Source organism: Salmo salar, chromosome ssa15, assembly GCF_905237065.1.
Source record: "Salmo salar chromosome ssa15, Ssal_v3.1, whole genome shotgun sequence".
Lineage (NCBI taxonomy): Eukaryota > Metazoa > Chordata > Actinopteri > Salmoniformes > Salmonidae > Salmo > Salmo salar.
Genome location: NC_059456.1, coordinates 87,700,005 through 87,727,057, shown reverse-complemented (window position 1 = coordinate 87,727,057; position 27,053 = coordinate 87,700,005). Strand labels below are relative to the sequence as shown.

Genomic DNA, 27,053 nt, shown 5'->3' with positions numbered 1-27,053 from the left:
CAAGCTTTACCCGGGTGTCAAGTCGAGGACCAAAAGTCTCCTTAACAGCTTCTACCCTCAAGCCATAAGACTGCTGAACAATTAATCGTATGCCCACCCGGACCCCCCCCGCGCTACTCACTGTTTATTATCGCTTTACCCCTACCTACATGTACAAAATAACTTGACTAACCTGATCCCCGCACATTGACTCGGTACCAAGGTCTACATCTGTTGTATTCGGAGCATGTGACAAATAACATTTCAGTTGATGTTAGTACAAGGTATAAGCAAGACTGAAATACAACTTGGATTAAAATCTTATTAAGGATATCCAGATAAAAGTTTACTGTATGTCTGTATGTTATGACACTTTCATATACCATAGGTACTTTAGAGTAAATACATTTTGAGAGGTTTATCCATGATCTTGTATTTTAAGATGTAGATGGCTCCTTTCTCCTCCTCTTTCTTGTTTAACTGTCAAGACAAAATAAACCTGCCTCTTGGACATGCCATCCAGCTTGAAAATCATGGCTCCCAGCTTCATCCTCTTGAGGATATTTAAATGTATTTTGCACTCTCAAACTTTTGGACAGCTTTTCCCATTGTTTTGAATGCAGCAAATGTTCTTAGACCATACAGTACACACACATACATGCATTTTCCTTATATGGTTACTTTTACTCTTACTACATTTGCACACACTGTATATAGATTGTTCTATTGTGTTATTGACTGTACGTTTGTTTATCCCATGTGTAACTCTGTGTTGTTTGTGCTATTGCTTTATCTTGGCCAAGTCACAGTTGTAAATGAGAACTTGTTCTCAACTGGCCTACCTGGTTAAATAAAGGTGAAATAAAAATTAATAAAAATACAGATGTAGGATCTTAATTTGATCACCCTGTTGCAGGAGAACTTTCCTGCAATGCAGCAAATGTAAGACTTGTAGTGTAGTTGAGGTTTAACAAGGCTTCTGAAGTTGATTTTCCCTTACAAAAAATGTGTCAACCCCTACAAAAATGTAAATTAATTGTAATCCACATAATATTTCAAATTTCCTGTTGCTGCAGGATTATTGTCCTGCTGTAGCAAACTGGCTCAAATGAAGATGTTGCATCTATACCACCTCAAAAGGTTTTATATTGTAGTTTAACATATATATATATATTTTTTTTTTGCAATCAATACGCTACCCTAATGCTTTAATTGTAAATGTTGTTTTAGTCAAGTAACATTTTCTTCTAACATTTTAGCATTGTGTCCTGACTGACTGCCTGTTCTCTGCTCTGGCACAGAGGTTGCCATGAGAAAATTCTTAGCAACAGAAATAAGAAACACTGAAAAATCCTCCAATCTGTCTCTAATCTCTAATCCTTTCTTTCTGTGGCTGGGCATGAACTAGACAAGGAATCAACTGATTTGGTATGCCATATGATTGAGTGTCTTTTAATGAACTTTTGATTGAAAATATACAAAACTGCAACGATAGAGAAGAAATCGACATATATGAAGTTCAAAGGAAAGAAAACTAACCCTTAGTAGGGGAAATTTAATTTAGATAAAAAATATATTTTATTTCAAAATGTAATACATGAACAACACAAATATCACACAGATCTAAAAATCTATAAATTCTCTATCAATAAATGCACTGCATTTTTTAAAGGCTTCACATATTGGGCCCTGATTAGTTCCATGGCCTTTCCCTCAAGTATAAATAGTCTCTGATAACATATTCTCCAGGATGATGAATATGGTTCTGTTATGACCGGCTTTAAGTGTTCCCTGAGTTGTGGATGGGGAGTTGTGGTTCTGGTTGCTGTGGTTTATTGTCTGGTCTTCTATCTGCGGCTCATCCTCACTGAACCAATACCTCGCATCTCTTTGCCATCATTAATCTGGAAAAAATAAAGAACATTTTAGGGGACAATGGATAAGTGAACAATTTCCACTTGGCACTGTATATCAGTACAACTCCAAGCAGCAGCAGTAACAACAACAACCGCAACAACAATATTATAATGTATAAAGTATATGACAATAATAATAATAATGATATAGTACAAGCTACAATAACTTTGTTTATAACTAGTACATTACATAAATGTAATAATAATCTGTAATAAAGGTGTATTGAATATTGCATTAGACATACATTTACATCCACTTAAAAACATGCAAACAATGAAGGTTTTCTTTTTTTTTAAATAATAGACCATCCTATATTCTAAATATTTTGTTCTTCAAAAATTATATTACTTGAAACATTAGCAGTGGAAGAAACAGGCGTCATCTTAGAACACTGAATAACACATGTAATTAAAATACATTGTAAAAAAGAAAGGACTATAACTCGTGGCCTCTCAATTTGAAATTCATCAATGCGCCCCTGAGAAAATGCGCATAAAAGTTTCCTTTTATCAGCGCGCTACGAGCACATCTCGAGACAGAATATATTGCACATTATATTTATTCCTTTGACTTCTGAATGTCATTCAAAACAAATAATTGCAAAATAACAACGCGATAGCCGTGTACCTAGAGTCACTAATTGATCGCGTATTTGGCTCACTTTTGGTCATGTTTTCAAACTATTATTTTCTACGCTGACCTAAACTTTTTTCGCTTGTGCAGAATTGGATTTAAGAAACGCATAAAATTACCCGCTTTCTTTGGTTGCTCAAACAGAAGGTACAGATTGTGCGAGGCTGCTTTCGACCGCTCTCTCCTTGCGCGTAAACCGCGCCAAGACAAGGTTGTCCATTTCCATTCCCGTCTCCGAGCTGCAGGGTGTTGGCGAGGTGGGAGATATAGCTGGATGCCAAGTGAAGGGTCTCAATCTTAGAGAGCTTTCTGTCCACCGGCTCAGTGGGTATAAGAGTCCGGAGTGCAGTAAATGCCGTGTTGACGCTTTGTGTACGGTCGCGCTCCCTGGCATTGGCTGCGTTCCGCTGTTTCACTATTACAACACCGCTGCCTCCCGATTTTCTGGAAATCCTCCGACGTTTGTCAGTGGAGACGCAGCATTCATAGCTCTGATCCGAGCTACCGTCGCTCTCACTGCGGTTATCCTCGGCCTCGGACATCATACCCAGGTGTGGGTAGCTGATCATATGAGTCGCCATTGGCCGCAGCATGGCAAAGGTCATCATCGAAATGTTTTGGTTCTGGGCCTCTAAAACGATGGCCCAAGAAGAAATAAGAGGAGAAACACCAAACGAGGGACTGTTCTATGCATGCATTTTGGTGACCTAATGTAGACGAGGCCTATGTCTCTAATATGTAGGCCTAATTATAGTTTCAAGGAGTTGTTGATTTTGAAATGTCTCGTTTTCGTCAGGCCACGTGTTTGTTCAATGTCTTGAGCATCTCTCCATAGTGTACTGGCCCACCGAGCTCTTATAGCTGGATGGGAGGAGTTGTTCAAGCCATACAATGTTCAGCCTCCAATCGAGAGGCTGCAGCCTAGGCTATACAGTAAAAGCGAATATTTCATAATACATTTTTCAATTGCCTGTACTTTTTCTGAGTATTTAATTGTATTTAAAGTATTTTAGTTGTATATTAAAATAAAAAATAACAGGCCTAGCAATGGTAATAACGAGAGGCTATTATTATTTATGAAAAATAAAGTATGAATATTATTATATCATAAGACCGTCATGTTAATTATTATTAAGCTATTACATGTTATTATTGCATATGCATATCACATTTTAAAGTTAGTGATTTTTTAATTTTTTTAACTTTACATGATCACTAATGGGGCTTGAGAAGGGTTTACAAGTAGTTTAGACAGTTCATCTCTGAAACCAAGAACTAAAAACTCCCTTAATTATGTTACGTGTGTCTGTCCACGAAAGATTAATAGACAGTAATGTATATGCTAAATGTGTGATCATGTTGTTGCTTGCCAAATAGTGAATGTATAACATGATAAATCATTGTTTATTTATATTTATTGATTCATTGCTTATCTCCAGAATTTATTACAAACAGAATTTTGGAGGCTTAGAATTTTGAGAGAGTAGGCCTACTGTTTCTCTCAGTGCCACAAACAGCTTCTGTTAGCCCATTGGATACTGGAGCTGTAGTCCATAAGGTGGAGAGGTTTTACTAACACTGCATCGCCTAAATGCCAATGTGCACCCACAGAAACACTTCAAATTTGAGTAAAACAATTAGCTAACATTGCTGACACACAATAGGCATATAATTTCATAAAATAATATAGGCTTAACAATAATATAATATATAATTAACAATTCATCCATTTATTAATGAATAATAATTAACATAAATATGTACTGTGTAAGCTGTCAGATGAGCTATGCCCTAGTATATCAAGGACAGAAATAACATTTTTACGCTTTTTTGGTAAAATGAAAATTCTCAATGTGACTGGGCCTCCACCTATTCATAAACAACATCACCCTCAGTAGCTAACCTACTCTCGCCCCATGCTGAGAGGGTTTTCTTGGGGGGTGGGAGAAAGTGAAGTGTTGAGTAAATAAACGTTGAGCAGATGTCCGTGGGTGAACCAGGGACACTCGTCCACTTTCTGGGTCCAGCTTTGACAGTCACCTAAGGGCAGCTTTCACAAACATGTGTCCACCACCCCCTGCCTGCCAACCAACACATCAAACCAGCACTATATTCCTCAGCTGCATCAACAATGCTAACCCACCAGACCAGACATCCAAGCCCACTTTATAAACTCTTAGAAAAAAATGTACTATCTAGAACCTAAAATGGTTCTTCGGCTGTCCCCATAGAACCTTTTGAATAACCCTTTTGGGTTCCATGAAGTACCCTTTCCACAGAGTTTCTATATTGAACCCAAAAGGGTTTTACCTAAAACGAAAATAAGTTCTACCTGGAACCAAAAATGGTTCTCTTATGGGGAAAGCCGAAGAACCGTTTTGGAACCTTTTTTTCTGAGAGCGTAATGAAGTACTGACTGAGGCCCTTTGAAGAGTTATTAGGAGGACAGGGCATGACAAGGACAATGACCCAAAATACTTTCTTTAGTAAGGCCTTATCGCGCCAAGTGGTGCCCTGTTGACCCACAATAAGTACATTTTATGTTTAAAGTTGATGTAAATTACTCCAGAAATGTCATAATATGCTGTATACAAGTATGTAAATACAGACTCTTCTCCCTACGGACATTTGAAGCAGGGAACTGTACAGGGAGAACTAATTAATGGAGTCATTTCATCTCTGCGGAAAAAATCTGTGGGAATAAATAAATATATTTTAAATATGCCGTAATTGTCAGTATGTGCAATCCAAACTAGTGTGTCACTAGCGTTACAATCTTACAGAGCCATATGGTGAAAAACCACTTGATGGTTTCATTTCAGAGAGATAAAAACAAAGAGAGTTGGACACTCCATATGTATAACCTCCCAGTAATTTATTGGATAAAAAAACACCAACGTTTCAGCATCACTGTGCCTTCTTCAGGGTCATTTCAAAGACAAAATGCTATATATCTGCCTCACTCTCAGAGAGATAAGAAGTACTGCTAGGATTTACACAGTCAAATGTAAAAAAATAACTTCATTTTTAATAAAGAAAAGTACAAATGATACATTTGTGACATTAATATTAAAAATAATAATAATGCAATTCAGTAAAATGAGATCTGAATATAAAATATTTTTATTTTACATTTTTGTCATTCAGCTGATGCTCTTATCTAGAGTGACTTACATTCATCTTAAGATAGCTAGGTGAGACAAATATACAGACAAATATAGTATAATGTATGCAAACATCCCTTTCCAGCTATGAAATGGATATATAGTGTTGCAAAAAAATATAAAAATTCATACACATCTAAAATCTATTAATAAAAAATATGAGAACAGTAATATTTTACACACAAATGAAGGTACCCATAAGCAATCATTTTTGATGAAATGTTAAGCCATGCTTATGAACAACACAAATTTTTCACAGGATTTCTCAAGGCTCTTAATGTCCATCCGGAGGAAGTGTTGCCATTTATCCATGGTGGTGAGCTCATTGGTTTCACCCCCTGCAGAGGCCCCTGTTATTCAGCCTGCGGATAACATGGGAACTGAAAATAAGCATAGTGTCAGAGAAGAGAGAACTTCAAACTGTCTTTATCCATGTTGACCAACATACATATTTTAGAGAGCATCCCTCACTGAGTCTCACTGAACCCTATAGAAAGGGTCAGGCGTAGGAACATACTAAAGATGGACAAAAAGCACATTAATGTGTAGTGTGGATGTTTTCCCATGACTATGTTGTTGTTGTTGCAGATAAGGCAAGATTATTTGACACATATGTCTTGCTCAAAATAACATGGCATGGGCATAGCAATTTAAGTATTTAACTACAGTAGACACCAACTACTTAGTATACGTTTTAAGCCGACTAGATGAAAAATCTGTAGATGTGCCCTTGAGCAAGTGACTTAACCCTAATTGCTCCTGTAAAAATCTCTGGATTAGACTGTCTGCTAATTGACTAACACTTTGAAATGCAAGACAGAGAAGTGACTTATCTTGCACAGTTTGCACATTTTGCTGGTTTAAAATTAAATAAAAAAAGGTTGGTTAGGAATGATTGATGGACAGATTCTAAATAAGATTCTACTCTTAGGGCAAGAACTCTTAGGGCAACATACTGTAGATCCATTGTGTTTGTCAAAATTGCTCAAGCTCAGTAAATTTGGTTGGGAATCATTGATGGACAGCAATATTCAAATCTGGGCTATGATTTTCAAGCAAATTTAAGTCAAGACAGACTGGACCATTCAGGAACACTCAACACCTATTGGAAAACCATTCTGGTGAGCCTTTGGCATACATTTGTGTAATTGTCCTGCTGAAAATGTTAACTATATCCCAGGGTTAGGTATTCAGAAGACTGAGGCAGGCTTTCCTCTAACTTTTCATCTGGGCTTTGATACTTTCATATTTATTTTGATCCTGACAAACTCCCCAGTCCCTTCCAGTAACAAGCATACCCATAACATGATGCTGCCATCACAATACTTGAAAATACAGAGGATCAACAACTTTGCATTCACTCCACATGACTGGCCTGTATAACAAAGTGAAAAGAAGGAAGCTTGTGTTAAAGTAACTGTCAATTGTTTCCAGATTTGTATGAAACATGATCTGTAATAATTACAATATGAATTAAATATTTTTTCTTATTAAGTACAGTACCAGTCAAAAGTTTGGACACGCCTACTCATTCAAGGGTTTTTCTTTATGTTTACTATTTTCAACATTGTAGAATAATAGTGAAGACATCAAAACTATGAAATAACACATATGGAATAATGTAGTAACCAAAAAGTGTTAAACAAATCAAAATCTATTTTATATTTGAGATTCTTCACCCTTTGCCTTGATGACAGCTTCGAATACTCTTGGCATTCTCTCAGCCAGCTTCATGAGGAATGCTTTTCCAACAGTCTTGAAGGAGTTCCCATATAAGCTGAGCTCTTGTTGGCTGCTTTTCCTTCACTCTGTGGTCCAACTCATCCCAAACCATCTCAATTGGCTTGAGGTCAGGTGATTGAGGAGGCCAGGTCATCTGATGCAGCACTCCATCACTCTCCTTCTTGGTCAAATAGCCCTTACACAGTCTGGAGGTGTGATTTGGGTCATTGTCCTGTTGAAAAACTAATGACAGTCCCACTAAGCCAAACCAGATGGGATGGCGTATCGCTGCAGAATGCTGTGGTAGCCATGCTGGTTAAGTGTGCCTTAAATTCTAAATAAATCAGACTGTCAACAGCAAAGCACCTCCACACCATCACACCTCCTCCTCTATGATTCACGGTGGGAACCACACATGCGGAGATCATCCGTTCATCTACTCTGTGTCTCACAAAGACACAGCGGTTGGAACCAAAAATCTAAAATTTGGACTCATCAGACCAAAGGACAGATTTCCACTGGTCTAATGTCCATTGATTGTGTTTCTTGGCCCAAGCAAGTCTCTTCTTCGTATTGGAGTCCTTTAGTAGGGGTTTCTTTGCAGCAATTCGACCATGAAGGCCTGATTTATGCAATCTCCTCTGAACAGTTGATGTTGAGATGTGTCTGTTACTTGAACTCTGTGAAGTATTTATTTGGGCTGCAATCTGAGGTGCAGTTAACTCTAACTTAACTCTGGGTGTTCCTTTCCTGTGGCGGTCCTCATGAGAGCCAGTTTCATCATAATGCTTGATGGTTTTTGCAACTACACTTGAAAAAACGTTCAAAGTTCTTCACATTTTCCGAATTGACTTACCTTCATGTATTAAAGTAATGATAGACTGTCATCTCTCTGCTTATTTGATCTGTTCTTGCCATAATATGGACTTAGTCTTTTACCAAATAGGGCTATCTTCTGTATACCACCCCTACCTTGTCAAAACACCACTGATTGGCTCAAACGCATTAAGGAAAGAAATTCCACAAACTAACTTTTAACAAGGCACACCTGTTAATTGAAATGCATTCCAGGTGACTATCTCATGAAGCTGGTTGAGAGAATGCCAAGCGTGTGCAAAGCTGTCATCAGGGACTGGGGAGTTTGTCAGCATCAAAAGAAATACCAAAGGAGCAAAGCCCAGGTAAAAAGTGAGAGGAAACCCTGCCTCAGTCTTCCGAATACCTAACCCTGGGATAGAGTTGTATTTTCCAGCGGGACACTACCACTATGTTGCTGTTACTACCACTATGCTGCTGTTCATTGATTGCCATTACCATTAGTATCTAACTATTCATCCTGCTACTGGTCACTATTACTCCTGTTTACATGTCTATAATGACTTTGTGATTTTGCAATTGCAAATGTTTGTAGGCTTATATAGCCAAATTGTATTTATTATCGTACGCTATCCATTTGTATTTTTTGTATGCTATTTTAATATGAGTATTAACCCATGATATCAAGCCATACCCGACCATGATTACAGACACCTGTGTGTCTTTTGACACTGTATAAATGAGTCATCCTGCAGTGTTTGTCATTATTCCCTGAAGAAGACAGCTTGTCTGTCGAAACATTGGACATAAATATTTTTTTTATCTGAGCTCCTAGAGTGTGCGGATCTCCTTTATTTTTTTTTTTACATGTATATATTATCATTAGTATTTTACCATAAATATTTAAATATTCCTGATACCAGTTACTTTTCAGCCCTGTTTACATGTATATCCACCTATCACTTCTAAACTAACACTCTAGCACACACACACACCCACCACTTATTCTGTTGTCATACTGTTAAATATATTACTATTATTTATCCTGTTACCAGTCACTTTCTCCTAAATCCCTGCCTACATGTACATCTCTACCTCAAATACTCCAGTATAACTACACATTGTAGATTTGGTACTGGCACTAACAATGTATATAGCTTCCTCTTATTTCTCGTGTTTAAAAAAAAAAGTATTAGTTATACTATTTTGATATTGAATTCTGCACTGTTGGGTAGGGCTTGCATGTTAAGAATTTCACTGTACTTGTGCATGTGACAAGTTAAACTTGAATTACACAAATTGTAATGCCAAAGACACACCAGAATGGCTTTCCAAGAGGTGTTGTGTTCCTGACTGGTCCATTTGCTTGAAAATCAGAGACAAGGTTTGAATATTGCTGTCCATCAATGATTCCCAACCAAATTTACTCAGCTTGAGCAATTTTGACAAACACAATGGATCTACTGTATGTTGCCCTAAGAGTAGAATCTTATTCAAAATGATTCACAGCTGTAACAGCTGCCAAAGGTGCTTCCACCAAGTATTAACTCTGGGGTGTGAAGACATACACAATCAATAGATCTTTGTTTATAAAATTTGTATTAATTAGGATTTTAAAAATAATTTCTCTTTCACTTGAAAGATCAGTAGAAAAAAATTAAAGACTCCTGTTTGGAGTTGGGTACTGGGAGGAATATATAAATGATATAGGGTTCTTAGGTTGCGTTTTTACATGGAGCCCAAATCTGATATTTTGCCCCAAACTGGTCTGACCAATCAGATCAAATCTTTTGGGCAAAAGGTCATATTTTTATTTCACAACTGGACTGAATCATGTTGCAGACTCACCAGTGATGAAGAGCCAGCCATAAACATAGAACACATTTCTTTGGGTCTCTCTCTGCATACTATGTTTCCATTCAAAATGAACTGTTAGCTACTCAGTAGCAGCAACAGACAGAGCAAGAATGTGATCACTATGCAACTTTGTCTCCAAATAAAACACGTCCACGTTCTTTGAATGGTGGGAAAGTAACCGAACAAAAAAGGTTGTAAAGCAAAAAGAGGCAGTCGAGTGGACACAACGGTACTGCTAAACTTGGAAGAGAAATTGCCAACCAGAATACAGCTAGGAATGCTAAGCTATCATGTTAGAGAATGTGCGATCTCCAGTTCTGTGATTTAAGTGCCCAATGACGGGGCATGTTGCTAATTTGTTCAAAGGTAAAATTAGATGTGCAAGGTGTGGTGGGGATCATGAATATGGAAAATGTGGATATAATACTGAAGTTAAATGTTGCAACTGTGATGGTTAGCATAGTGCAGCATACGTTTAAAAAAAATGGAAGCGCAGAGGTACAAACAAATAATGTATCATATGCAGAGGCTGTTTGGGCAATGAACAAGCCTTTTGATCTAAACGCGCTAAGATTTACATATTGGCCTCAGCCTAGTGTCAATGTGACATGAGCGTAAATGCTTGGTTACAGAGAAATCCATAGTTGTAAATCGTACAGACTTCATAGCCTTCTTGTATAGAGCAATCAATATGGGCCATATGAAAAAAAGGACTACACAAATAATGGAAGTAGTGAATGCAGCCCAAGAAATACACAACATTACTGAAGTGTTAGTACCCTTGATACATTGGATGTAGAATCATAATCCAAATGATCATCAGGAACAGAAGTACACTAAAACTTCTCCCTGTAAATTTATAGCATTATACAGGCACCACAGTTGCCAATTTAATGCTGTAATATTGTTTACAGTACTATTTTCCTTATGGTAAAAAATAATACAGCATTCCTGCTGTAAATTTACAGCAAGGATGCTGTAATACAGTATGTAACATATTACAGCAAGGAAAAATCATACTGTATAACTATATTACAGCATCACTGCTGTAAAGCAAAATTACAGTATTTAACTGGCAACTGTGGTGCCAGTATAATGCTGTAAATTTACAGGGAAATACCTACAGTAATATACAATTATTTTACAGTACTAAGCAGCATTGCAGGTTGTTTTAAGACAGCTCCCTGAAATGTAATATTGTAAGAAAAACAATACGTGTACAAATAAATATATTTATTCAAATTCATAACATGAATTGCACTTTAACCACAAAGAACAACATTTGAAAAGAGCAACATTTACAACTCCAGATAGTAGGGGAGAGAAAGAGACAGCGATACAGTGATAAGAACATTGACAAATACTGGCCAATAATGTACTTCACCATACACAAACCAAGACATCAGAATAGGTCACTCTTGAAAATACAGGATTAAGTAAAAAAAAAATATATATATATTCTAAACAGATCAATGAAAAATAGTAAAACAGTTTAAAAAGGGAGACATTTTCACAAAAAACTATAACAATAACTGCTTGCCTGCCTGTCTTTGAGAGAGAAAAATGAGAGAGAGAAAGGGGCTGAGAGAGAAGGATGATAGAGAGGAGCGAGCATGGCTAGACTGGAGCCAGAGAAGCACACTACCGCAAGCCAACACAGGCTCTGGGATGGCGCAAGCAGATCATTTGCTGACCCAAACCACATGGCAGGATTTCTGAGAGAATGAGAGATGCTAACAAGTCTTGAATAAATCTCGGTGGCGGGCAGATTGTCACCCCATCCTTTGAAACTCCGATCCTCCTTAGCTCTGATAAATCAACTAGGACAAACATCAACTAGGACAAACATGGAAATTGAAAGAATAGAAAGAGAGATTGCTATCACTACTATTACTCACTGGGTAAAAAGGCAGATGACAACTGACAAATAAAATTTGTGTTCATCAGGTGTGCGTGTGTGTACTTACCATGTTGGAGTTTTTCCACTCAAACTCCTTTAGGTCTGCGAGAAAGCGCCTAACATGTGGGTCAATTGGCAATGGCTTCCTCTGAATAACCTTTCCGGTTTTGCGGCTCACTCCTGCTTTCGCTGTGCATTTGGTTCCTTAACATAGAATATATATTAAAATCAGTTGAGGCATTGAAAAAAATAACAGTAAGAAATATAATTGCAATGTAACTAACAGATGCTAAATGTAACATCCATGAATGTTCAATGCTTACCTCTATCAGCTCCAAGGTTGCAGAGGCCGACTCCTGGTATTCTATGTTAAATACATAGAAAGTGCTGAGGAGCACAGAGGGCAGCAGCAAAGTTGGACTCACGGTCCATAAAACAGACAGACCACTCTCCCCTCGATCGACACCATCCATTTTGAGGAACCCAATAGAGTATTTCCTGAAATACAAAGTAAGGGTGTTAGTGTATACTTACTAGACATATCTAGATAGCTACCACAATATATATATATATATTCCACCTTAAATCAAATAAATGTATTACCAAGCATGATCAGCCTTGGTGTGTCTGGCAATGGACATCAACCCGAGTTGAAGTGACCTAAAATCACAAAACATATAAAAAATATTAAAATCATGTGTAAAAATAGTACAGTATAAACAATTAATCATATAAACTTTATAAGTATAAAAACACTATTCCTTACATCTGCCAAGAGGAACAGAGACTCGTTCATCAACAAACGAATGGCAGCAGTGGCTGTTAGATTGTCACTGCCTTTGACGTAACCGTCGATTTCATTCAGCAGGCACTGGATCCCTCTCCTCAACTTGCTCTTTTGACCTTTAAAAAAGTTGACAATTCTCTTACCCTTGTTCAGGAGAGCTTAAGTCAGGTGACTGTCTATCACGATGCCAGTGAGGGTATTGAAGTGGTCGCATAGTCATAACTTGGTGAAAAGGAAAGGCGACTGTTCCTGGAGGTCACTGATGCTTGGAGGAGGACAAGTGTACTATCCATTCTTCATTTTCTTAAAAAAAATAAAAATAAAATACAATAGAAAAAAAACTGTTAGGCACTGCACTCCATACCAGCACAAGAGGACAAACAAACAATTTACAGAAACATTTGTATATTTTTGTACTTGTCATTTCCGTCCCTTTTATTGCATATGACTAGCTCCATCATAGCATAAACCATTTATTTTGAGGGCAAACAAACTATTTTCAGAACCTTTTTAACCTTGTGTGTGTGTGTGTGTGTGTATTTGCACTCTTAGAAAAAAGGGTTTCGAAAGGGTTCTTTAGCTGTCCCCCATAGTAGAACCGTTTTGGTTCCAGGTAGAACCGTTTTGAGTTCCATGTAGAACCCTCTGTGGAAAGGGTTCTACATAGAACCAATGGGTTATACATGTACCTGGAATCAAAAAGGGATCGTCAAAGGGTTTTCTTATGGGGACAGCCAAATAACCATTTTAGGTTCTAGATAGCACCTTTTTTCATAACAATCACATAAATATGTTACATTTATCAATCATGATCTCACCTCTTTGGTTGAAGGACTGAAGCAATTCCAGGCACTATATTGGCATCAAACGGTATTTTATGTCCTCCGGGTGAACATATTCAAGGTTGTTAATATTCTCCACTCCAACATTTGCCCTCAGATGCTCCGACAAAGATCTCACCATCTCGGTCTCCAACTCGGGCAATTGGTGTTTAATTGCATCTTGAAGACCCTCCATGCCTACACTGGTTTAAGGAGAACACACAGGGAAACAGAGAAACCTGACACTTTATAAATTGGTAGTGGGGCAGTATTTACACCGCCGGATAAAAAACGTACCCGATTTAATCTGGTTACCACTCCTACCCAGTAACTAGAATATGCATATACTTATTACATATGGATAGAAAACACCCTAAAGTTTCTAAAACTGTTTGAATGGTGTCTGTGAGTATAACAGAACTCATTTGGCAGGCAAAAATGTGAGAAGGTTTCATTCAGGAAGTGGCCTGTCTGACAAGGTGTCGTTCTTCTTGTCTCTGTTTATTGAAGAGTGAGGATCTTAGCTGTCCCGTGACACTTCCTACGGCTGCCATAGGGTCTCAGAAGGCGGTAAAAAGCTGAATCATGGCTTTGCAGGCTCTGGCTGAAAAAAAGTAGCGCGTTTGGGTAGTGGCTGGTTACAGTACTGTGAGACTCAGGCTCGTGCCCGCGTCGACCGAAAGCTTTGTTTACTTTCCTCTGTTTAGCTAAATGGACATTCCCGGTCGGAATATTATCGCTTTTTTTACGAGAAAAATGGCATAAAAATGGATTTTAAACAGCGGTTGACATGCTTCGAAGTACGGTAATGGAATATTTAGATTTTTTTTGTCATGAATTGCGCCATGCGCGCGACCCTGATTTACCATTTCAGATAGTGTCTGGGACGCACGAACAAAACGCCGCTATTCGGATATAACGATGGATTATTTTGGACCAAACCAACATTTGTTATTGAAGTAGCAGTCCTGGGAGTGCATTCTGACGAAGACAACAAAAGGTAATCAAACTTTTATAATAGTAAATATGATTATGGTGAGTGCTAAACTTGCCGGGTGTCTAAATAGCTAGCCCGTGATGCCTGGGCTATGTACTTAGAATATTGCAAAATGTGCTTTCACCAAAAAGCTATTTTAAAATCGGACATATCGAGTGCATAGAGGAGGTCTGTATCTATAATTCTTAAAATAATTGTTATGCTTTTTGTGAACGTTTATCGTGAGTAATTTAGTAAAATGTTAGCGAATTCCCCGGAAGTTTGCGGGGGGTATGCTAGTTCTGAACGTCACATGCTAATGTAAAAAGCAGTTTTTTGATATAAATATGAACTTGATTGAACAAAACATGCATGTATTGTATAACATAATGTCCTAGGGTTGTCATCTGATGAAGATCATCAAAGGTTAGTGCTGCATTTAGCTGTCTTCTGGGTTTTTGTGACATTATATGCTGGCTTGAAAAATGGGTGTCTGATTATTTCTGGCTTGGTACTCAGCTGACATAATCTAATGTTTTGCTTTCGTTGTAAAGCCTTTTTGAAATCGGACAGTGTGGTTAGATTAACGAGAGTCTTGTCTTTAAATAGCTGTAAAATAGTCATATGTTTGAGAAATTGAAGTAATAGGATTTTTAAGGTTTTGAAAATCGCGCCACAGGCTTCAACTGGCTGTTACGTAGGTGGGACGAATTCGTCCCGCCTAGCCCAGAGAGGTTCATTAACACACATAATTAATCTGAGAATCTGGTATAAAATGAACCAGAGATCAACCACTGACACGGACTGATACACCTCAACAATTAAACGGACCTGTGACCTGAATCAGTGAGATCTTTCCAAATGTGTATCGTCATCATTTTCCAGCATTACAATAAGGCCTTTAGTGTATGTTGTTACTTGTATACAATTTTAGACACCTCTGCAGTGCTTTGCGAACCCTTTTGACTGTCCAGCTCCCTGAATGGCGTTGTTATATAACTGCTCCTCAAATTAATTCATGACACCAACAATGTCAATGCTATGTGGAAACAATTGGCCGCTGCATAAGTAAGATTGGAGTAACTGGTGGCTCTCAGACAAGTTTTCTGGCACACTCCTTGAAGTAGGAGTGCTTGCTCTCAAACCTCAGTGTCCACAAACGAATGAGTCGCCCAAATTGCTGGATGAGGTCGGGGTAGGATAACAAGTAGTGATGCTTTGGTGCAAGGGCACTCTATCCCACAAGCAAAACTGTAGTTCGCAACATTTTTTTTTTTTTTACGAGCAATGAATGCTTTAATATTTAGGAAACAGAAAATGCAGGACTTACACCCGTACATTCCCAATAGTGTTACTTCCAGCCAGCCTGCAATATGAAAATTAACTACCCCAGCCACCAAATTGCATGCACACACCAAAAGAGCTATATGTTACTATGCAACTCATGCCAACCACACAATCTAAACAAAATAATTATAGACTACAAGGCAAAATAAAAAATCAGTCTGTGCCTGATGTTTCAGATATAATTATTTTATTTAACTTTGCCTAATTAAAGGTTGGATAAGAATTATTTCTGAAAGATTAGCAAAAGCACGAGGAAAATTAAACTCACGCGGGAAAATGTTACGACCATCTCCCTGGATAATGGCTGCCAGCAAGCTAACCACACAATCTGAAGAAAATTAAAATAAAATATAACTTTAATATCCTGCAGGGTAAAATATCAGTCTGTGCCTGTTGTTGCTGAATTTATTCATTTAATGGACTAATAAGGATAACAAAAACCATAGGGGGAATATTTCACTACACTTTTGCTAAATCACACGCACCCGGAGACTGAATAGAGCGAAAGTTGACCAGAGATATTTAGAGAAAGGTGTCCAATGGAGTTCGCCATCTCTGAGCTATAGCTAACGTTAGCAAGCACCTTTCATCTGAGAGCTTCCATTCCCCTCATTCCAACTACAGAATCACCCAAAAAGTATACATCCCAAGACAAAACGTCAGTCAGTGCCTGCTGACAAACTAAAGGTGTATTCGACATAGTTAAACTCTGTATTTTTGTCCGGTGAAGCCTACGACCAATTTGCCACTAATAGCGTTAGCACCATGTCACCCATGTCATGCATCCACCGGTTAAGTAGCCTATCCAAAGAAACACACATATGGATTTCTGCACGTTGTTAATACTGACATGACTCGCTCTATAGCTACAGTATCACTGATTATTTTACCCACAAGAAAGATCAACGCAACAGACCGACATGTCAATTTGGCTATAGTAACGTTATACGGTTAGTTAACCCAATCCAAACGAATTAACGTTAGTAGCTTAGTTAAGAAAACCTGCAGTAGGTATATGGAATTAGTACATACCTAGCAGCAGCTCAAAAATATTTAGGCGACTTTTCCACGAAAATACAAAATAAAATAGCTCGAGTAGAACAGAAAGCACATTTCCTCATGAGTCTTCCCTCACAGACCGTTTGTACCGGAGCATCGCATTAGTGGAAATCAAGTCTGTTCTCATGGTTGTACATAGATTCGAGTCGCGTCGGGGACATTGTTAGCTTTTTACCTTTACCTAATTATCCTAACCTGCTGCGTTAATTATCGTAGCCTTCTAAGAAAAGTAACTTCTGCTCGTCAAAACTGGCAGACCTGCCAAGAGAACAGTCTTGGTTTCAACTATGAAATACAACTCACTTTTCTCTCACACTCACACGCCACAGACCGTTTGGCACCGCCCACTACAGCACTGTTCGGGTACTACTGTAAAGAAATACAGTAAGTTAGAGTACTTTTTACAGGAGACTTACAATTACAGTTAATAACAGTATTTTTCAGCATTTTACCCATAATGCAGTGCAATCTACAGCATTAATGCTGTAAAACACATTTAAGGTATTTACTGTGCATTCCACAGTGTTTTACTGTTGAAATTACAGAAAAGTCTTACAGTGTAGTTGTATTATGGTTTTTATCATCCTTCAATGGAGTGCTAGAAGCCTTATTGTCAATGGTCAAGAGTTTAAGAAATGTTTAATTGATTTAGAGATGAAACCTGATGTGATATGTGTTCAAGAAACGTGGCTTAAATCACATATTGATTATACTATTCCTGGTTATTGTTCATACAGGTCTGATAGAACAACTGGTTAGGGTGGAGGATGCGCTACGTTCATAAAATAAGGTTTTTCATATCATAAAATATCTGTTCCACCTGAATATGAATGTGTGATTGTTGAAATCTACCGTACAGGTGGTAATATTAAGCTGTTAAATTTCTACAATCCTTGTTGACAACCATCTGTGGCGATGTTTGATGAAATATCAGGATCCTTGGGGACTTTGCCTCCGGAAATTCTACTTAATTTCCAAAGGAAGAGAGCTTTGGTGTGTAGGGTCGTTTAGTCTGCCAAGAGAAATGCATGGAGACAGTTCTGTTCTACAATAGGCAGGGGTACTGGGCTGGGAGACGTTTGGTCAAAGTGGAAGAAGCAGGACTCTATTTCCGGTTTTGGTTGATGGTATGAACTGTAGCTCAGTAAAATCTATCAAATTGTTACATGTTGCGTTTATATTTTTGTTCAGTATACATAGTGGGGTTACATTGAACGAAGTGTACAAGAAATGCAAGCGTGAGATTTTAAATGCTCGTACTAACGTGCATAAGAAAATTAATATTGTTGACTCTTCCTTGGATGCTGATTTTACATTGCCTGAGATGCAATTAGCTCTAATAGGCTGTGGATATACAGCCCTGGGTCATGATAAATTGTCTTATCTAATGTTAAGCATCGTCCTGATGAGGTCATAAATATTCACCTGGGATTATTTAATAAAATCTGGAGTGCAAGGGTTATTTATACATTCTGGATGGAAACGTGCAGTTCTATTATATTTTGTAACACCTGGGAAGTATCCTTCATGTGCTGGTAGTTCTAGACCAATGGCACTGACCTCTAACCCACATAAACTGATGGAAAAGATGATTGTCAACAGACTGTCCTATTTCCTGGAACAAGGGGGTTTATTGAGTCAACGTCAAAGTGGATTCCTTAAAGGTAGATCAATCTTGGTTCATGCATTAGTAAAGGTGAAGAATGAAGTGGAATAAACTCTGGTCATGAAAGAAGTAATTGTCACACACTGATCTGTGTCACCTGTCTTTGTGATTGTCTCCACCCCCCAGGTGTCGCCCATCTTCCCCATTATCCTGTGTATTTATACCTGTGTTCTCTGTTTGTCTGTTGCCAGTTTGTTTTGTTTCGTGAAGCCAGTGATTTTCCCTCTGGTCCTGTCTTGCAATTGTTCCTGGTTTCCCAGTTTTGACCTTTTCTGCCTGCCTGCCGTCCTGTACCTTTGCCCCACCTATCTGGATTACTGACCTCTGCCTACCCTGATCCTGCCTGCCTGCCGTCCTGTACCTTTGCCCCACCTATCTGGATTACTGACCCCTGCCTGCTCTTGACCTGTCTTTTCCCTGCCCCTGTTGGATTAATAAACTGTTGTTAATTTGACGTTGTCTGCATCTGGGTCTTACCTTGAAACACGATAGTAATGGCTACTGTCTTTTTTTTACATAAAAAAAACCTATGACACTATGTGGAGAGAAGGCCTACTGATTAAGATGGCAAGACTGGGTATTGGTGGGTATTTATCTGATGATTATGGAGTTGATAATGGTATTCCTTAAGGCAGTGCTATCAGTCCTATTCTGTTCAACCTTATGATTAACAATGTGTTTAGCCATGTGGGTGGGGCATTGGGGTTTCCTTATATGGATGATGGAGCTTTTTGGAAGAGGGGAAGGTTTGTCTTTCATGAGATCAAATCAATTCAACAAGCTACTGTAGATTGGCTGTTGAAAGACGGTCGATTGACTGCAGATTAAGATTATCAGTGTTGAAAGAAGAAAGTTGTTGATAATAAACAGTTGTTTTTGTATCAGGGTTCGTACAGACAGTGGCAAGTCAAATTCAAGGACTTTCAAGTACTTTTTCAAGCACTAATATTTATTTTCAAGAACCATCAATTTGTAACAGTTCATATTATGCAATTGTTTCTAGTCGCCACGAGATGGCAGTACATCGCCACAACCTCATGTGGCTCTTCAGGGCCGATTCATGCTGGCAATGTCAAAGTTTGACACATTTCTTGGCACGTTACACAATGCCGGTTGGTTAGGTACAGTTATGTAGTGGTAAACTATACTGAACAAAAATATAAAACACAACATGCAACATCTTGGTCCCATGTTTTATGAGCTGAAATAAAATATCTCTGAAATATTCCATAAGCACAAAAGGCAGACTTGAATCTACATTTCCCGTCATTTTAGCTATCAATGTGACGTTAGGCGGTGCCTAATCAGTCAGTTCTGTACCTGATTGGCTAAGTGGCAGTGTTGGTGGAATGAGCGAGCTCGCCTGGAAACCACAGCGCGAAGCGTGAGGAAATAAAACTCGGTACTCTGCCTGGAAATTAATTTGCAAGACCAATACGTTTTATAATATTTTTCATAAAAATATTTGATCATTATCTATTCTCCTCTCATTTTATTTCAAGTACTTTTCAAGTACCAACTTGAGAAAATCTCAGATTTTCAAGGTATTCACGTACGTGAATATTAGAGTGCGAAATGTAAGTACTTTAAGCACATCAAGCACCTTGTACGAACCCTGTTGTACAGACAGCCTATGTCTAGGGTTTTACATTCAAATATTTGGGTCTATGGTTCAACAAGAGATATACATGGAAAGAGCATGTAATAAATGTTGAAACAAAGTGTAAGAAGTTGTTAAATCTTCTGTGCTCAGTCTTTGGTTGTGAATGGGGTGCTGATAGATACTGTACATTAAGCCATGTAGTGTATATATAGAGCTCTGGTCAGAATGGCAATTGATTATGGATACATAGTTTATCGAACAGTGGTGAAGACTTGGCTTCAGAGGCTGGACAGGATCCAATATAGATCTTTAAGGATATGTATTGGTGCATTTAAATCAACACCTGAAAGTGCATTATTAGTAGAGGCAGGGAGATGCCTTAGGACATACCCCATAAAAAATTGTCGTTAGCACTTTAGAGTAGGCATTCCCTTACGGAAATATGCAAATACATGCTAGAACAAGCAAATAGGATCTCACTAGCTCGTGCTTGGCTCTGCCCACCTCCTTGCTTGTTCTGCCCACTATGAGTAATTTGCTCCCATTGGAGATGACAGGCTCTGGTCTAACTTTTTTATTTATTATTTAACAAAACGTTTGACAGCCATGAGTTCACATTTCTTAATGTTAAGATATAGACCAGACGCTTTGGAAAAGGATTGTATCACATTGATCGATATGGGAATTTGGTTAGCATCTTTCAGAATAAGTGTAGTATTGTCAGCCAGCTGGCTTATAATATTTTCTTTACCAGCTATGGAAATACCTTGTACAGGACTATTATTTAAAGAATTTGTAAGAAGTTGGGTGATTAATAAAAACAAGTACGGAGAGATAGGAAAACCTTGCCTAATTCCTCTCTTTAACTCAAATCTAGGTGAGGTGCCATATTTCAATTTGATAGAGCTGTTACCATTTGCATAGAGAGTCTTAATAGCCTTACAGAAAAAATCCTCAAAGCCAAGTCTCTCAAGGGGGTGGAAGAGGAACTGATGCTCTACTGTGTCAAAAGCTTTATAAAAAAAATAAATAATATGAAGCTATCCTTAGTTATTCGGTCTGAGTAGTCAAGTATGTCTAATACTAGTCTGACATTGTTAGACATATGTCTGTTCCTCATAAAGCCAGACTGTGTTTCATCAATGATCAGGCTCTGGTCTAACTGTTATAAAGATCTTTGACGTAGGGCCGTATTCTGACTTTAGATCCGTGTGGTTAACTCAAGTTTGTGTGCAAATCTGACGTCAATAAATTACTTTTGACTTTTACAATGTCTTTCGTTGTAGCATAATCATTTAACTTATAACTATTAGAGCTTCTAATTATGTTAATAAAAAATGTAGACCTCTTAAAGATGCACTATGCAGAAATCGCTCTGCCATTTCCTGGTTGCTAAAATTCAAATATTCAGTTTATGTGACAAAACAAGCAAGTATAGCGTAGATAATCATTGTACCATCTAAATCGCTGTGAAATATATTTACCTTAACCAAAAATATTGTATTTTAAGCTTTTTGAAGCTGGTGTACAAAACTGAAAGTAAAAGCGAAAACAAAACTTAAGAACAGGAAGCATAGAAATAACGCACATCTACTGCTTCTTAGACTTGCTTTCAATGAAAATGACAGATCTTTAACACACATTTCTATATGCATTTTGTCAGGTTGCACAAAAAAGTTACTTATTGCAGCTTTAAGGAATCTTACTTCTTTATTTCTATTTTGTCTTACATCTCCACCTACTTGTCAGTACTTGCACTGCACATATACAGTTGCAAACACTGATTCACATGGAGTATAACATGGCTCTACAGTCCTCAATTAATCAAATTTCACTGTAGGTCTGGGGTTGAGGCGCCCAAGTAAGTGTGCAGGTCTGCAACATTTGATTTGAAGATCTTTGCTGGAATGGTTTTCATTTTCAACCATTTGTATGCCTCAAACCGGTGACAGCCTCCAAAGTAGTAGTAATTTCCTCCTTCACTTCCCTTGATCCAGAGTATATCAATGAGAGGAAGAGTGCTGATGCCTGTAGATTCCTATGAGGAAAAATACTGTATTTGTTAAGTTTTTCTATTCTATTTCAGAGGTCATTTATCACACAGAACAGGGAAATACACGTTTGATACATTCAATAAACATGGAAAAAATGTGTCATTCACACTATGGTTTATCAGTCTAATATAGTAGCCTAGTTTCTCAATTAAGAAGATAATCTTCACTATTTTCTTGCCGCGGGTCTGTATTTATACCACCACCACTTAACAATCAACTCTCTTATGGTTTGATCTATGCAGAACTAGGCCACATTTTTACCGGTATTGTACCCATAAGGCTCTGAACTTTGCTCTCGTCTAGTACAGGAGGGATTGGTCGTATGATAACTTCAATTGGCACGTTATTAACTTCGACGTTGTCCGTTGTTTTTATTAATGTCCATTACATTAGGCTATGAGAGATGCTCAATTGTTAGGTAAAAATGTGTGGTTTCCATTGCTCCCATTCTTCAAGATCGAAACGTTTAGTTAGTGCAGAGATATTAGAAAAATGAGGAGATAGGAATCCCATCGTGCAGGGACGTATAACGCCTCACCCAGCAGACTGCCGAAAAATCGCATTCACGTTGTCATGCTGCGTCATGCGGTTGCTAAGCTAATCATCACGCAGTCCCTTCTCAAAGTCGGGGTATGAGTCAAATCAAATGTATTTATATAGCCCTGCTTACATCAGCTGATATCACAAAGTGCTGTACAGAAACCCAGTCTAAAACCCCAAACAGCAAGCAATGCAGGTGTAGAAGCACGGTGGCTAGGAAAAATTCCCTAGAAAGGCCAAAACCTAGGAAGAAACCTAGAGAGGAACCAGGCTATGAGGGGTGGCCAGTCAAGAAACCTGCCTATTTTCCTCGAAAGTACGTAATGTCACGATTCCAAAGCTATACTATATTACAGAGAACAAGTGAATTATCTCACATCTCGGAAACTATTCGTAATGTTGTACTTCTTGTTGACTAAATCCATGCTAATGTTGGGTTTTTCAGCTAATGCTCCTTGAAAGAGTGCGCGCCTTGTCCCAAAATTACCCAGAATACACTGCGCGGCCCATTGACGACGCATGGGCAACGTAAACAATGGGCGCTAACACGAGTCCAATGGAACTTCCCATCTACTCGAAAGTAACTCTGATAGGAGTCGTACTGGCTTTAAGCACGGAAGTATGATATATCATTTTCTTCTTCTATGGTGTTTATGGCGATCTGCAAACGACGTTAATGGTGCATGCCGCCAACGACTGAATGGGGTGAAAACAAACTTCAACGCAAAATAATTGTCATAAGGGAAGGGTGAAAAATAAATACTTATAATATTCAAAAGTAAACAAAAAATGTAAACTGTACTCCTTTAGTCGGATTCAAATATCTATTCAGATCAAATCAAATTTTATTGGTGGCATACACATACAGTATTAGCAGGTGCTATTGCGGATAGCGAAATGCTTGTGTTCCTAGCTCTAACAGTACAGTAATATCTAACAATACACACAAATATAAAAAGTAAAAGAATGGAATTAAGAAATACAGAAATAATAGGATGAGCAATGTCGGAGTACGGAGTATAAACATATTTAAGTAATAAGGCCTGAGGAGGTGCGGTGTATATATATATATATATAGTTTTTTAATTTAACCTTTGTTTAATTAGGCAAGTCAGTTAAGAACAAATGTTTATTTACAATGACGGCCTACCAGGGAACAGTGGGTTAACTGCCTTGTTCAGGGGCAGAACAACAGATGTTTACCTTGTCAGCTCGGGGATTCGTATATGGCTAACAGCTAAGGGCTGTTTTTTACGCACAATGCAACGCAGAGTGCCTGGATACAGCCCTTAGCTGTGGTATATCGGCCATATACCACAAACCCCCAAGGAGCCTTATTGCTATTATAAACTGGTGACCAACGTAAGTCGAGCAATAAAAAATAAATGTTTTGTCATACCCGTGGTATACAGTCTGATATACTACGATTGTCAGCCAATCAGCATTCAGGGCTCGAACCACCCAGTTCAGGGCTCGAACCACCCTTCACTTTTTCCACATGTTGTTTTATGTTACAGCCTTATTTTAAAATGGATGAAATAGTTTTTTCCCTCGTCAATCTACACATGATACCCCATAATGACAAAGCAAAAACTGGTTTTTAGATTTTTTTTGCAAATTTATTTAAAAATAAAACCCTGAAATATCACATTTACATAAGTATTCAGACACTTTACTCAGTACTTTGTTGAAGCACCTTTGGCAGCGATTACAGCCTCATGTCTTCTTGGGTATGGCACTACAAGTTTGGCACACCTGTATTGGGGAGTTTCTCCCATTCTTCTCTGTAGGTCCTCTAAAGCTCTGTCAGATTGGATAAGGAGCGTCGCTGAGCAGCTATTTTTAGGTCTCTCCAGAGATGTTTGATTGGGTTCAAGTCCGGGCTCTGGCTGGGCCACTCAAGAACATTCAGAGACTTGTCCCGAAGCCACTCCTGCATTGTCTTGGCTGTGTGCTTAGGGTCATTCTTCTGTTGGAAAGTGAACCTGAGCACTCTGGAGCAGGTTTTCATCAAGGATCTCGCTGTACTTTGCTCCGTTCATCTTTCCATCGATCCTGACTAGTCTCCCAGTCCCTGCCGCTGAAAAATATCCCCACAGCATGATGCTGCCACCACCATGCTTCACCAGAGGGATTGTGCCAGGTTTCCACCAGACGTGACGCTTGGCATTCATGCCAAAGAGTTCAATCTTCATTTCATCAGACCAGAGAATCTTGTTTCTCATGGTCTGAGAGTCCTTTAGGTGCCTTTTGGCAAACTCCAAGCGGGCTGTCGTGCCTTTTACTGAGGAGTGGCTTCCGTCTGGCCACTCTACCATAAAGGCCTGATTGGTGAAGTGCTGCAGAGATGGTTGTCCTTCTGGAAGGTTCTCCCATCTCCATAGAGGAACTCTGGAGCTCTGTCAGAGTGACCATGTGCTCTTGGTCACCTCCCTGACCAAGGCCCTTCTCCCTGATTGCTCAGTTTGGCTGGGCGGCCAAACTTCTTTCATTTTAGAATGATGGAGGCCACTGTGCTCTTGGGGACCTTCAATGCTGCAGAGATTTTTTGGTACCCTTCCCCCAGATCTGTGCCTTGACACAATCATGTTTCCAAGCTCTACGAACAATTCCTTCGACTTCATTGCTTGGTTTTTGCTCTGACATGCACTGTCAACTGTGGGACCTTGTATAGACAGGTGTGTTCCTTTCCAAATCATGTCAAATTAATTGAATTTACCACAGGTGGACTCCAATCAAGTTGTAGAAACATCTCAAGGATGATCAATGGAAAGGATGCACCTGAGCTCAATTTCGCATCCCATAGCAAAGGGTTTGAGTACTTTTATACTTTTTAAAGAATTTGTAATAAATTTGCCAAAAATGCTAAAAACCTGTTTTCACTTTGTCATTATGGGGTATTGTGTGTAGATTGACAAGGACATTTTTTTTATTTAATCCATTTTTTAATAAGGCTGTCAGGTAACAAAATGTGGAAAAAGGGAAGAGGTCTGAATACTTTCCGATTGTACTGTATATATATATATATATATATATATATATATATATATATATATATATATATATATATATATATATATATATATATATATATATATATAAAATGTGATGTATAGACATTTTGGACAGTATATGGATAGAATATGTAGTATATCTGAAGAATACGTAGGATTGAATAGAATATGTACAGCAATAGCCAAAAAGGACAGGCCTTGACTAGAATATCCCCAGTCACCTTGGTCACTCAACTGAGACTGCTCTTCTCTGTGTCACAGAGGCTCTCCGCAATGCCAAATCAGACTCTCTCTCCTCTGTATCCGCTGCCTTTGACACCGTGAACCATCAGATCCTCCTCTCCACCCTTTCAGGGCTGGGCATCTCAGGCTATGCACACTATTGGATTGCATCCTATCCGGCAGGCCACTCCTACCTGGTGCCGTGGAGAGGATCTGTGTCTGCACCATGTACTCTTACTACCCCCAGGGCTCGGTTCTAGGTCTTCTCTTCTGTCTGTACACCAAGTCACTCGGCTCCGTCATATCCTCACATGGTCTCTTCTATCATTGCTATGCGGATAACACTCAACTACTTTTCTCCTTCCCCCCTCCTGACACCCAGGTGGCGACACGCATCTCTGCGTGCCTGGCTTGTATGTCACCCCCCCAGAGTGCAAAGAACCTTGATGTAACCTTGGACAACACCCTTTTGTTCTCTGCAAACATCAAAGCAGTGACCTGCTCCTGCAGGTTCATGCTCTACAACATCCGTAGAGTACGACCCTACCTCACACAGGAAGCAGTGCAGGTTCTAATCCAGGCACTTGTCCTCTCCCATCTGGACTACTGCAACTCGCTGTTGGCTGGGCTTCCCTCCCCCCTGCAACTTATCCAGAACGCAGCAGCCCACCTGGTTTTCAACCTTCCCATATCCTCTCATGTCACCCTGCTCCTCCGCACACTCCACTGGCTTCCAGTTGAATCTCCAATACAAGACTAAGGTGCTTCCCTACTGAACAGCAAGAAGAACTGCCCCTCCCTACCTTCAGGCTATGCTCAAACCCTACACCTTAACCCGAGCACGCCATTCTGCCACCTCAGGTCTCTTGGCCCTCCCACCCCTACGGGAGTGCAGCTCCTGCTCAGCCCAGTCCAAGCTCTTCTCTGTCCTGGCACCCCAATGGTGGAACCAGCTTCCCCCTGAAGCTAGGACAGC

The 27,053-nt window shown here is 38.9% G+C and overlaps 1 protein-coding gene and 2 long non-coding RNA genes across 10 annotated transcripts; all 3 read right to left on the bottom strand.

Annotated features, from left to right (window-relative positions):
* Window positions 1–1,403: 1,403 nt before the first annotated feature.
* On the bottom strand, window positions 1,404–3,420 carry LOC106572504 (transcription factor 15). Its single transcript, XM_014146733.2, has 2 exons — window positions 2,649–3,420; window positions 1,404–1,883 (listed from the first exon to the last, which is right to left on the bottom strand). Exons 1-2 carry the CDS (start codon window positions 3,135–3,137, stop codon window positions 1,827–1,829), a joined length of 546 nt encoding a protein of 181 aa, XP_014002208.1. The 5' UTR covers window positions 3,138–3,420; the 3' UTR covers window positions 1,404–1,826.
* A 2,252-nt stretch (window positions 3,421–5,672) lies between these two features.
* On the bottom strand, window positions 5,673–17,308 carry LOC106572484 (uncharacterized). 8 transcript variants are annotated; one of them, XR_001321133.2, is made up of 7 exons: window positions 16,952–17,307; window positions 13,594–13,799; window positions 12,755–13,078; window positions 12,592–12,648; window positions 12,312–12,486; window positions 12,056–12,192; window positions 5,673–6,073 (listed from the first exon to the last, which is right to left on the bottom strand). It is a non-coding gene; the product is annotated as an uncharacterized lncRNA (long non-coding RNA). The 8 variants fall into 8 exon arrangements; XR_001321134.2 differs by having other exon boundaries at window positions 5,673–6,055; XR_001321129.2 differs by lacking the exon at window positions 5,673–6,073 and adding an exon at window positions 16,188–16,247 and having other exon boundaries at window positions 11,307–12,192; window positions 16,952–17,308.
* Window positions 17,309–21,938: 4,630 nt separating this feature from the next.
* Window positions 21,939–23,471, bottom strand: LOC106572503 (uncharacterized). Its single transcript, XR_001321137.2, has 2 exons — window positions 23,219–23,471; window positions 21,939–22,285 (listed from the first exon to the last, which is right to left on the bottom strand). It is a non-coding gene; the product is annotated as an uncharacterized lncRNA (long non-coding RNA).
* Window positions 23,472–27,053: the final 3,582 nt, after the last annotated feature.

Excerpts from the sequence above, each read along its gene's own strand:
- LOC106572504 (XM_014146733.2), bottom strand. The coding sequence starts at position 3,137 with ATGATGACCTTTGCCATGCTGCGGCCAATGGCGACTCATATGATCAGC. Across the intron at positions 1,884-2,648 it reads TGAGCAACCAAAGAAAGCGG|ATTAATGATGGCAAAGAGAT; the intron begins GTAATTTTATGC and ends TATTTTTTCCAG.